Below are 14,069 nucleotides of genomic sequence, written 5' to 3'. Positions count from 1 at the left end.
TTATCAAACTTATTTACTTTTTCATTAAATTAAATTTTCTACTAAATTCCAATCCTAATTTTTTTTTTACGCTGAAAACATATATTTGTATTTTAATTCTATTTCAGCTTTAATTTTTATATAACTTACACTGCACTGGGACTACCTTGTCCATATTTTGTAAGAGTGGTTCTGCTTTATCCCACATTGTTTTATTCTTTTATGCTTTAATTCACTTCTCTTCCCTGATGAAATACCTGACCATGTATCAATATTTACTTTAGCTAACATCAGATTTCTGCATTTTTGCTATTCCATTTTTTTGACATAACTAAATTTGCCCACCCATTTTTGATGCTGACTATTTCTCCTTTTATTTGTTTAATAACTTTGTATTAATCATTTTACTTATAGTTCCCTTACCTCTAATTGGCTTTGCAATTCAGCCTATAATTTTCTTAATTCATCATAACATATAGGATATTCGCATTCTTTCTTTCTTTTCACACACCTACAGTACTTCTTATTTCACTTCCATCTATGTATTTTTTTATCAAACTCATTAATTCCTACATAAATATATAAACTTTTGCATCCTTTACTGCTGCTTTGTGTGTTCTGGTACATCTGTCATATCTTCCTTATTTTTATCTTTATCTATCAACTAGCACTTATTGCTTAAACTCATGGTAATATTTTGCATTTCATATATACAAGTGACCCCCGCTTAACGCTGATAATTCGTTCCAGAAAAACAGAGCGCTAAGTGAATCCACACTAAGTGAGCGCCGCATTCCCATAAGGTAACATGTATTTGTGAGTTGTGGTTGGTGCCATAGGATATTTCCTAATCAATAATAAACGGTAGTGAAAAGATGCACAAATGTCGGTCAAAATATTTAATATTCAAATATTTGTACATATAAAATATTCTGCATTACATACCTATATAATTATGTGGTAACTACTTACGTATCAAAAATTAAACTTAAAATTCCAATTAAAATCATGAATTTAATTGATCTTAATTGAATTTGATTGATTTAATTTAATTGATGAATTTAATCACGAAAAATGTGTCGATTTTTGGTTGTACTTTGGCCCTCTTACTGGTAAACTAAAAGGGGTTTTAATTTTAAATCCCCCGCAGCGTTACCACCCAACATAAAGTCAACTGATCCTTCGCCACTTTGAAACCTGGCACGTTTTTTTCTTCTTTTAATATGAAACTTCTTTTAGGCATTTGTTTCCAAAAAAAGTCTTGCTTCATCTATGTTAAAAACTTGTTGAGAAGTATAATACATAACACCCCTCTTCAGTAATTTTAACAAGTTCTTTTTTGAAAGTTTCAGCTCCTTGATCTGCACTTGTGGCTTCTCCCTGGATTTTAAATCTATTCAACCAGCCCTTACTAGCTTTAAATGGTTCTGCATTTTTGTTTTTTAGGTGAGTTTTCTTCAGATCATCATATAGGCTAATCTTTCTCTCTCTCTCTTTTTTTTTTTTTTTTTTTTTATAATATTTAACTTAACTGAATTCTGCATTGGATATTATCTTCAATAAAATTAGTTAGTCTCTACATTTCAATCCTGATAGCCGGCCTAGCCCTAGTTGCTTGCAGTGGAACAGCTGTCTTTCCCACTGCTAAAATTAATTCTTTATTTTTTATAATTGTTCTTACAGTTAAACTTGCCAGCCTAAATTATGGCACACATCTGCTTGTCGTTGACCGGAATCGATTCGCTTCAAAACATCTAATTCAATTTTCAAATTCAGTCTTTTTCTTACATTTGTAGTCTTCGTACTGTTTCCAGACATTGTTGCTTTTTCATTCTTATCCGCCATTATTAACTCTTCGAAAATGTAACTGCGTTGGTTGTATTAATTATAATACAATGTTCGAGTAAACTGTCCGTTACACACGATGTCTAATACTGTACTGAGTGATGACTAGACTTCGGATAAATGCATATAATGTAAATATTACAAGCAATATACTTGATCATTTTTAAAAATGTTGATCTCGGAATTACATAACAAGTCACTGTACTACAATTAAATTAGCATGTGAGAAAATTTCATTGAGCATAGGAAAATTTCTCAAGTCGGTGTGGGAAACGTTTTAATTCTGTTTTGCTATTCATTTTCAAGATATAGACTCCATCAAATGAAACAATTTCATTAAATATACCAAAAATGCAATCTGTAAAAAAATGTTATAGTGATTTGTGACAGCGTTATAATCATATATGGGTTATAACATAAGAACAGCATTATAGCGAATCAGTGTAAAGCTAACCACATTATAACGAGGGCCTGCTGTATATATATATAAATATGTGTGTGTCTGTGTGTGTATATTTACACACACACACACACACACACACACACGTATATATATATATATATATATATATATATATATATGCACACACACACATTTATATATATATAGACAAATATATTTTACCAGTATATTGGGTAGGGGTGCTGACCTGTCAAGTGTAATTACAATGGAAAAAAATTGAGAATGCCTGCAAGGTAAAACAGATTATCTGAAATTAAATGAAATTAAGATTAACATCTTAATTTTGTTAATTTTAATTTCATTTAATTTGAGGTATTCTGTTTTTACCTTGCAGACATTCTCAATTTTTTTCCATTGTAATTACACTTGACAGGTCAGAACCCCTACACAATACACTGATAAAATACATTTTTCTATATTTCATTATGGTTGCTGGGTGTTTCTGCTATAACTAGTAGTGCCCAGTTTAATAATTTAACTCTTTTTCTTACTTGCTTAGATGTTCCGTAATGTCATTATATCATATTATTTTTATCAATATATATATATATATATATATATATATATATATACACAAGGTGTCTCAAAAATACACGGCATAACTTCAGGAATGAGTTCCTCTTATGTAGACAATAAAAATATTTTATATCAACATAGTTCCGGAAATGCTTGGTTTCTGAGTTATTAACCGGAATGTCTTATCTCCCGCAGGTGATTTCCTTCATCACAAGGTACTGACAGAATCTGGTGGTTTTCCATTCTGACCATATACTCAAATCAGGAGCAAGCGGATATGCACTTTATGTATGGTTTGGCAGACGACAATGCTCTGGAGACTTGTTGTTTGTACCACGAAAGGTTCCCAGAACGAAGATGTCCAGACAGGAAAACGTTTGAAGGTATCCATCGCTACCTTTGTGAACATGGGACCTTTACACCTCACACCACTCTACACTCTCTGCAGTCGAATTGTGGCAGGTTGTGAGACAATACGAAACGTGCCAGGAATTTGGCATCGTCTTCATGAGTCCATGAGACGTCAATGTGAGGCCTGTATTCAGGCAGAAGGTGGACATTTTTAACAATTACTATAAGGTAATGTGAATAGTTAAGTGTCATAGACAAACCTTCAAAACTCGGAAACCAAGCATTTCCGGAATTATGTTGATATAAAATATTTTTATTGTTTACCTATGAGGAACTCATTCCTGAAGTTATGCTGTGTATTTTTGAGACACCCTGTATATATATATATACATACAAGGGGGGACAAAATAATGTAACCACCAATGTAAGTAGTATTTTTTTGTAATGGTTGTATGACATATTTATTTTTTTTGACCTGATTGTTTTTTGTTTCTTGCAGGTAATACTGAGAAGGAAAGACAATAAAAGTGTATGTTTATTTAGAGGTAATGTAAAAAGGTACATGAAGAAAAATGACCAACCTGTCTGAATTCCAAAGTGGCCAGATTGTTGGTGCATATTTAGTAGGGGCATTGGTGGCTAAAAGTGCTAATTTTTAAAAATTTTTTTTAATGTATGTAGAGCAACTATATCAAAAGTGATGTCTGCATTAACCAAGAATAAATAAGCAAAATCTGATAGGAAGAATTGTGACAGGAAATTGAAGCTGATTGAAAGATACCACTGGTCACAAAAGGATAGTACACCGAAAACATAATAACTATAACTACTGCATCAAAAATAACTGCAGAACTTAATGTGAGTCTTAGCAACCCAGTTTCTAGCAAAGCAGTTTGGCAAAAACTGTATAAAGCTAGAATTTATGGCAGAGCTGCTATTTCCAAGCCATTCTATGGTAATGCTAGAGAGTGGTGAAAGGAGCACAAAAACTGGACACTTCATGATTGGAACATGTAAATTGCAGACAAATCGTCAAACACTATTTTTTCAACATTAAGGAGAGTTTGTTTGTCGAATGCTAAAGGAAGTGCATCATCCTGACTGTTTATGCCAACTGTCAAACATTGAGGAGAATCAACAATGGTTTGGGCAGCAATATCTTGGTATTCTTTAGGTCCTATCATCACCCTGAATGGAAAAGTTACTGTCATCCATTGATTACCTTGATGTTTTTTGTGACCAGGTTCATCCCGTGGTGCAAACATTTTTTCGTATGAATGATACCATGTTTCAAGATACTAACGCTCCAATATACATAGCAAGATGTGTCCAGTCTTGGTTTCGGGAGCATGAAACTGAGGCTAAGCATCTCCCATGGCTTGCACAATCACCAGACTTAAACATTATTGAGCCACCATGGACATATTTGGAGAAGAGAGTGAGAAGAATATTTTTTCGACCTTCTCACTCAAGGAGCTTGGAACTTTCTTCTATGACGAATGGTCTAATATTAATACCAATGGTCTTAATACAGTACGAGAATTATTTGGTTATTCTATTCCACATAGAATTCAAACTGTTTTAAAAGCAAAGGGTGGACCAACACCTTATTAGCACATACCTGTAACTCTTATCATAGGTGTTTCCGTTGTTTTGTCCACCCCATATGTATACAGGGTGTCTCAAAAATACACGGCATAACTTCAGGAATGAGTTCCTCATATGTAGACAATAAAAATATTTTATATCAACATAGTTCCGGAAATGCTTGGTTCACAAGTTATTAACCGTAATATCTTATCTCCCTCAGGTGATTTCCTTCATCACAAGGTACTCCATTTAAGCAACAGAACCTTCAATGCGCCACCCAGGCAATTGCCTATCTGCGCCAGAGTCTTTAAACTTTTGTAATACATTTATATTTATGTGACTTATCATCACTTTAGTTGTTACTCTGCCAAAATTGTTCTAAGCATTTCTGTTGATTAAAGGATTCTTAAAATTGGTCTTTAGCCTGTGGTCACACAGAAATAAGTGAATATCCTGTGTGACCACAGTTTCCGCCCCTTCCTCGAGGAGGAAGACCTCTACACGTTTGGCGGTAAAATTCAGCTTAACTCTTTAAAACCTTAAAACTGTAGTCTCACACTGGGTCTCTTTCCAAGTGCAGCACTGTTTCAATCATAATCAGTTCTTCTTCGGCTTAGGGACATAGCCTTTTCATACTCAGGGCAAGTATGGTCTACTGCAGTATGCTCTGCTGTTATCTTCCTACGTTTGCAGTTTATGCAACAAGGTGGTCTTTCTTTATTAGCACAATCTTTATATGAATGGCCTTCAATAGAACAGAATCCGCAGCTCGCTCTCATTTTGCAGAACTTGGCTATATGGCCAAAGGCCATACATCTGTAACATTGTGTCACCATTACAATGTCACGAACTCGGCAAGCAGACCAATTTATGAACACTTTCCCTTTGCTAATTAGCTGTTTATGGACGGGACCTGCTATCTGCAATATCCAATTGTTTAGTTTCTTATTCTTTGCTTTATTTACTGATATTACGTTAAAGCTTTCTTGAAATACACTTTGGTCCACGCCATAATCCTTCAAGTTCTTTATCCACAATTGTTCTTTTAACTCTTCTTTATTTATATCTAATTCCACATCAAAGATCAGAATCTTGGGATCTTGCTTCTTTACTTTTTCCACGCACAGTTTCAGTTCTTTAAACTTTGGACAATCTTTGAGCAAGTCTATGTCCTTCTCTGATTCTGCTTCAAGGATGATCTTGTTATCCCGTGCAGTTCTTAAGTTTTGTACCCTGATTTTCTGTAACTCTGGTCTTACTTTTTTTATCAGATCTTCTTTGATATCTTCACTACACTTATGTTCACTATTCTTCGTAGTAATAACTACCACTTTTGGTTTAACACACTTTTCTTTTAATACAGTAGCATAATCCCTTTTTTGCTCCTTTTGAATGTCTCTCTTTTCAGCTTTTAAAACATGTATATCTATTTCCATCTTTACTATAATCATCTCTAGATCATCCCAGATGTTCATTATCTTAGTTGCCACATTGCCTGTAACTCGATGTTCCCTTTGCAGTAGGAGAGCCCTCAATCTCCCTCGTGCCTCTGCAACTTTTTCCAAACCTGTTACCATTGGTCTTTGTTCCGAACTGCTTGCCATAGAATTTAACAACTTTTTCATATTATGAATCATCTCTAATTTCTTTTCTGGTGTCCATCTATCCTGCTTTTTCCTTTTACCACCTATATCACGAGATTCCACAGTACTATCAGTTCTTCCACTTGCTTCTTCAAGATCTACATCTTCCATTTCTTCCTGAGTCTCGGATTCTTCACTCTCAAGATCACTCTCTTCTTCCAACATCATCTCTGCTTTTTTCTTGGAAAGAGAGCCAGTGCTCGACTGTTTACTAGACATATTAAAAGGCTAAATTTGCCAACTATTTACAATTGAACTTTATACAAGGTCTTTAAGACCAACTCAACTAAATAAATTTTTAAACAAAATTCTCTCCGCTCTATCACTCAGTACCCGTTTGGCCGGCCAGGGGAATAACCCCTAGCCGCTCACCCCAGACGTCGTGAACGTAGGGCAGCTAATCAGTGCACGTCGTGCAACGGAAAACTCAATAAGCAACAAATCAATAAAGAAATTTTAATCAAAATTTGCTAATTACGCTTCTGATAAATCACTTAGTCAGTCCCCAAGATTAGCTTCCTGGGGCATCACAAGGTACTGACAGAATCTGGTGGTTTTCCATTCTGACCATGTACTCAAATCAGGAGCAAGCTGATATGCACTTTATGTACGGTTTGGTGGACAGCAATGCTCTGGAGGCTTGTCATTTGTACCACGAAAGGTTCCCAGAATGAAGATGTCCAGCCAGGAAAACGTTTGAAGGTATCTATCACTGCCTTTGTGAACATGGGACTTTTATACCTCGTGCTGCCAACAGAGGATGACCAAGATCTACTACTCCTGAAGTAGAGGGATGGACCAACTGCCTGGCCTCCACGCTCATCTGTTTTAAACCCACTATTCTTCTTGTGGGGCCATTTAAAGTCATTGGTATATTCAACGCCGGTAGCTGATGTAGAAACTCTCCACAACCTAATTGTGGCAGGTTGTGAGACAATACGAAACGTGCCAGGAATTTGGCATCGTCTTCATGAGTCCATGAGACGTCGATGTGAGGCCTGTATTCAGGCAGAAGGTGGACATTTTGAACAATTACTATAAGGTGATGTGAATAGTTAAGTGTCATAGACAGACCTTCAAAACTCGGAAACCAAGCATTTCTGGAACTATGTTGATATAAAATATTTTTATTGTCTACATATGAGGAACTCATTCCTGAAGTTATGCCGTGTATTTTTGAGACACCCTGTATATGTACAGGTGTGTGTGTGTTTGTATATGTATATTCATAAAGTATGATCACAAAGCTTGGGGGACTGATTTGATTCCCTGAAATTGCAGTGTCATAGCACTGATAATCACAACTTTTTGCAACATGTTCAGTGACTCATCTAGACATAGTAACAATGAATCACCTGTTCTTCAGAAGTCAGTCAGAATTAGTGCCCACTGAATAGATGTTTTATGTGTTTTGCCATATTTTAAAATTTGTGATTTTAGTGAGCTGCGAAATCATCATTGCATCAAATTTAGTTTTAAAGTAGGGAAAAGTGAAACAGAAATCCATGAAATGTTAAAAACAACATTTGGATCTTTGCTTTGGCCACTTTTCAACTTCAGAAACCAATGATTCAATCACTCAACTGTGTCTTGAATCAGAACATATTTGTGATCTAATCAGGAATGATCAATGCTTAACAACTATCTGCAAAGTTGCTAGGGAAATTGGTATTTCTTATGGGACATGTCAGTCAATTTAAAAAAAAAAAAAATTGCGGTTTGTGATGCATTTCAGCAAAGTTTGTGCCTCATAAAGAGTGGCAAATTCTTGCATGTTAGGATCTTCATCAACTTGCTGTTGTCTCACACTTTGTTTCTTCCATCATTAGTGGTGACAAATTGTGGGTGTATAGTTATGACTTGGAAATAAATGAATGGAAGACTATCTCTGTCTTCTCCAAGGCCCCCAAAAAAAAGTCAGGCAATCTCATTCAAATGTGAAGCCTTATTATATTTTTTGACTCAGAGGACATTATTCATTATGAATTTGCCCCGCATGGTCAAACAGGTGAACAAAGTGAACCAGGAATACTACAAAACAGTTCTGTGGTGATTGTAGAAAACAGCCAGAAATGTAGGTTTTGGAGAATTGGCCCTTGCACACCCGGCACGTTCCATTCAAGAATATCTTACAAAGCATTCCCTCACTGTGGTTTCTACCTGCTATACTCACCAGATTTAGTTCCTTGTGATTTTTCCCCCCTCAGCTTAAAGTGCCCTTAAAAGGGCATAGATTTGCAATGACTGAAGAAATTATTCAGAACACAAGAACTATTAGTAATTCCAAATGAAGCCTATCTAGAAGCTTCCAGAAGTTGCAGAAGCATTAGGATCTGTGTATACACCATCAAGGAGACCACTTGCAGTAGTCTCCTTGATGGTGTATACACATGCAAAAAGTCTGTAAGCTTAATAATTTCCTAAATATTAGTTTAGTCCCCAAACTTTTTTATCATGCCTTGTATAAAACAAACTCTGTATATCAGTATCTTATAACTAAAAACCTGGAACATTTTATTAGGTTATAGTAAAGTTAGCACCAAACTACCATTCTGGAAGGTCTCCCCACCAGAGGGAGGTATGCTCTTGCTGCCATATGCCTGATGTTTTTTTATGATTGTTAAGCAGTTTGACTTTTTAGAACTTAAGAACTAGCTGATGAAAGGAAAGTTATGTTTGTTAAAGGAATGTAGCAGAAAGGCTATTACATTAGCAGTACAGAGAAAAGTAATAAATAATAAATTTTATCTTCATACTCTGCATGACCACACAGACTCAGAGGAGTTCACTTAATATCTGTGGGTTGTTGAATTAATTATGATAGTTATAATAAACACTCTTACATACTTCATATATGATTAATAATTGATAAGTGTGCCATTTGAATTCATATAGAATAAGCTCTTTTGACATAAATAATTTTGACAACAGTTTTCTTGGAACATAACCAGCCATAAGTCAAAAGACTGAAGTATTTATGTACTGTACATTCTCAGGAATGTAGTAGCAGCAGTGGCATATGATGCAAGAAAGCAAGCTTATAAAGCATCAGCCAAAAAAAAAAAATCCTCCCACATCACCTGTCCATCTCTTCCAATAAATTTTCTAGTTCTTTCCTGAATATATTCAAACTGCCCACTTCTACAACACCAGATGGAATTTTCTTCCAGCAATCAACCATCCACTAGCTGAACACAAATTTCTGCACATCTATCCAGCAACCATTCTTCCTCAGTTTGAATTTATGCTCCCATGTGTGTAGTTTAAGCAAGAGGAAGAAGGCCATTAGCATTGAACATGATCAATACATTCAAGCCTTAAACACCTCAATCAGATCACATCGTAGGTGCTTAGCCTCCAGATGCTGCAATTTGAAGAACCAAAGTCTGTCTTGGTAAAACCACCTTTCATTCCCTTCACCAGTCTCATTGCTCTTCTCTGCACCTGTTCCAACAGATCTTCCTAAAATGAAGCCTCCAAACCTGTGTGTAGCACTCAAGTGCAGCCCAACTTTCCTTATACATACAATGGGATAATCAGTTACTCTTATCCCTGCTAGCAAAGTCCTGTAAATCATAGATAAAATCCTATGAGCTGTCCTGGCAACCTGTCTGCATTGCTCAGAAAACTTCATATCTGACTGCACAATTACCCCCCCCCCAGGTCTTTTTCATTTTCCATTACTCTGAATGTAGTACCACACATTTGGTCCTTAATCTGGGATTACTGCTACCCATATAGTGTAATATTAACAAATGCAGTACCTTGCATTTGTTAATATTACATTTCAATTGCCATTTCTCAACCCATCTAATTTTTCTAGTTTCTTTTGCAGCAGCTTATTCTGATTACTATCATTAACCATCCTGCCAACCTTTCTATCACCTTCATCAGTATCATTAATAAGTATAGAAAACAACAATGGGCCCAGCACTGAACCCTGGGGACTCCACTAATAACATTGGTCCACAAAGAGCAGAGTCCATTAATAACCACTCTCTGTCTTCTTCCACATCCCTTTATCCAGAGAAGTAACTTGCCCTTAATACTGCACTGCTCCAATTTGTATAGCAACCTTTTATGTTCAACAATATCAAAAACTTTCCTGAAATCCAAGTATATGATATCAAAATTATTTTTTGCATTTAGTTCCTTTGTTACTGCATCATCATAATATCCAATCAGATTGGTTAGACAAGATTGCCCTTTGTCATTTTTCATGGTTTGCATTAATTGCAGACTTAACTTTTGCTTAATAAATCCTTATGAAATTATTTTCTTTAGGTGTGGAACTGGACACAGTGCACAAGTAAATGGTGAGTAGTTTTATAAAATGAATATTAAAAATTTAGTTAGCTTTCTTTAGAATTTTGAACAGTATGAAAGTTGCATTATAGTAACAGTTTTATACACCAATGAACCAAAACATTATGACTACCTACCTAATATGATGTTGGTCCTCCATGTGCAGCCAAAACAGCTCATACCCGGTGAGGCATGGACGCTACAAGATTTCTAAATGTGTCTTGTGGTATCTGGTACCAACACGTAACCAGCAGAGGCATGGATGCTAGAAGATTTCTAAATGTATCTTGTTGTATCTGGTACCAACACGTAACCAGCAGATCTTTTAACTCCTGTAAGGTCTATGGTTGAGATTCTGCAGATCGGAGTTGCTGTTCCAACACAAACCACAGCAGAGGCATGGATGCTAGAAGATTTCTAAATGTATCTTGTCGTATCTGGTACCAACACGTAACCAGCAGATCCTTTAACTCCTGTAAGGTCTATGGTTGAGATTCTGCAGATCAGAGTTGCTGTTCCAACACAAACCACAGATGCTCAATGGGATTGATGTTTGGGGAATCTGGAGGCCAGGGCAATTCTTGTAAGTCTTCCTCATGTTCTGTGAACCAGTCTTGAACAATCCGGGTGGTGTGGAATGGCGCATTATCCTGCTGAAAGATGGCACTGCCAGAGTGGAAGACAGTTGCTACGAAAGGGTGTATCTGGTCAGCAATGATGTTTAGGTAGGTGATAGACATCAGAGTGCCCGGCACATGGATGACTGGACCCAGGGTATCCCAGCATGACACCACCGCCACTGGTTTAGTTTCGTCCCACGGTGCATCCAGGTGCCATCACTTCCCCAGGTAAACGACGCACACATACCCGGCTGCCCACAAATGGTGCAACAGGAAATGTGATTCATCGGACCAGACGACCTTCTTCCAATCACTCAAGGTTCAGTTTCACATGCCCATTGTGCTGTCGCCGGTGAACCGTGGTTAGCATGGGCACTCAGAGCAGCCTGTTACACCACAGTCACCCTTCTGTTGCCATGTGCCATCTGGGAGAGCCTTTGCTCACCTCGAGGATTGATGAGCCGTGGTCGTCCAACACCTTGCTGTCGGTTCGTGGGTTTTCCATCCTCGGACCACTTTCGTTGGGTACTAACCACAGCTGACCATGAGCACCCCACCAGCCGTGCCGTTTTGGATATGCTCTGACCCAGTTGTCTGGACATTACAATTTGGACTTTGTCAAACTTACTTAAGTCCGCTGCCTTTCCCATCTGAAGAACAAGAGTAATACTGATTAATGGAACTCAGTATCAGGTGTTTTTTATACCGTGTCCTGTCCTGAGCACGTGCCTTAGTTCACCTGCAGTTGCTTCAGTTTGCATAATGACTCACTAGTCTTAATGTTTTGGTTCATCGGTGTAGTCTTCTAATGTTTTAATTTTTAATATTATTTTTTAGATCTATTGCTAGGAAGCCAGTGCTGTCAGACTTGATGGTTCACAGTGTATATGTTATTTGGTTTGTTTATTTGATTCCAGATGGAAAACCTCTAAAAATGTAAAGAAATAATTCTGCAGCACTTTATCTGAGAATGACTTACTTAGTATAGTGAATATTATATTATGACTTACTTAAGTATAGTGAATATGGCAAATAGGGGATCATACCAGTTGAGTGCTTTACAAGAAATTCTTAAATGAAAAGCGTCAAGTGTGTAGAGGCTCTGCCATGATTAGTATTAGCATTAGTTGAGGCATATGATGTAAGAAAGCAAGCTTATAGAGCATCAGCCAAAAAAAAAAAAAAAAAATCCCTTTCCATTTCACCCATCCAGTCACTCCCAATGTTTGTCTAGTTCAGCCTTAAATTTATTTAAGCTATCAACTTCCACAACAACAGATGGAAGTATGTTCCAGAAATCAACTACCCGCTGGCTAAAGGCAAATTTCCTCACATCTATTCTACGACTGTCTTTTCTTCAATTTAAATCTATGCCCCCTTGAGTTCTTAATCTGAGCAAATGGAAGAATCCCATTAGCAGTGAGCCTGCTCAAACCATTCAAAGCCTTGTACACCTCAATCAGATCACCTCGCAGGTGCCTAGCCTCCAGATGCTGAAACTTACAGAATTTAAGCCTCTCCTGGTAAGAGAACCCCTTTGTTGTCACCAATCTTGCTTCCCTACTCTGCTTGTTCTAGCAACTCTACATCGATCCTAAAATGAGGCCTCCACAACTGTATGCTGTACTCAAGGTGTGGCCTGACCATTGCCGTATACAAATGTATAATCATCTTGTCTCTGCTAGCAAAATTCCTATATATCATTGACAAAACTCCATGACCTACTCTGGCAGCCTGTCTGCACTGCTCAGAGAACTTCAAATCCAACTGCACAATTACCCCCAAGTCTTTTTCGTTCTCCACTTCCCTGAGTGTAATACCACACAGTTGGTACATTTTTCTTGGGTTACTGCTACCCATATGCAGTACTTTGCATTTTTCAATATTAAACTTCAGTTGCCACTCCTCAGCCCATCTACCTAACTTTTCTAGATCCTGTTGCAGTAGCATACTCTCTTTACTATCACTAACAACCCTGCCAACCTATGTATCATCTGCAAACTTGGACAGTAAGCCTGATATATCTTCATCACTATCATTAATAAATACACAAAACAACAATGGGTCTAACACCGAACCTTCGGGGACTCCAATAATAACATTAGTCCACGTAGAGCAGTGTCCATTTATTACCACTCTCTGCAATCTCCCACTCAATCATCCCTTTATCCATTGCATCAACTTGCCCTTAATGCCATACTGCTCTAATTTGTGCAGCAGTCTTCTGTGTGCAACAGTATCAAAAGCTTTCCTGAAATCCAAGTATATGATATCAAAATTATTTTTTGCATCCAGGTCCTTTGTGACCACATTATAGTATCCAATCAAATTGGTTAGACAAGACTTCCCCTTAACAAACTCATTCTGTGTCTGAACTATTACTGCAGTCTTGTCTAGGTGATCCTGCATCACTTCTTTAACCAGTGATTCCATTATTTTCCCCGGAATAGAAGTTAAACTAACAAGTCTATAATTATTTGCTTCACCCTTTGAACCTCCTTTGTGAATTGGGAATACATTTGCACATCTTCAGTCCATGGGAACCTCCCCTGAATCTAAGGATGCTCTCATAATTAAGACTAAGGGTATGCTTACTTTCCTCGATGCCTCCTTCAATATAACTGGATAGATTCCATCTGCCCCAGGTGCCTTTTTTATGTTTAACTTCAACAATTTCTCCTCCACTTTGTTCTCCGTTATTACAAAATCATTTAGCTCTGTGTTAGTGTCTAGTAAACTTCTGAACTCCCCTTTCTT

General features: G+C 37.0%; 1 protein-coding gene across 1 annotated transcript in view; it reads left to right on the top strand.

Moving 5' to 3' along the window:
• ProRS-m (prolyl-tRNA synthetase 2-like protein, mitochondrial) overlaps positions 1-14,069 on the top strand; it is a 293,464-nt gene that overhangs the window by 139,624 nt on the left and 139,771 nt on the right. The window contains exon 9 of the mRNA XM_090370015.1: positions 10,672-10,703. Coding sequence (XP_090226141.1) covers positions 10,672-10,703 — 32 coding nt within the window. The remainder of the gene's footprint in view (positions 1-10,671; positions 10,704-14,069) is intronic.

This window comes from Mastigoproctus giganteus, chromosome 3, assembly GCF_048544385.1.
Source record: "Mastigoproctus giganteus isolate SK-2022 chromosome 3, ASM4854438v1, whole genome shotgun sequence".
NCBI lineage: Eukaryota > Metazoa > Arthropoda > Arachnida > Uropygi > Thelyphonidae > Mastigoproctus > Mastigoproctus giganteus.
The sequence above is the reverse complement of the archived record's forward strand: the minus strand, read 5'-3'. Positions and strand labels throughout refer to the sequence as shown.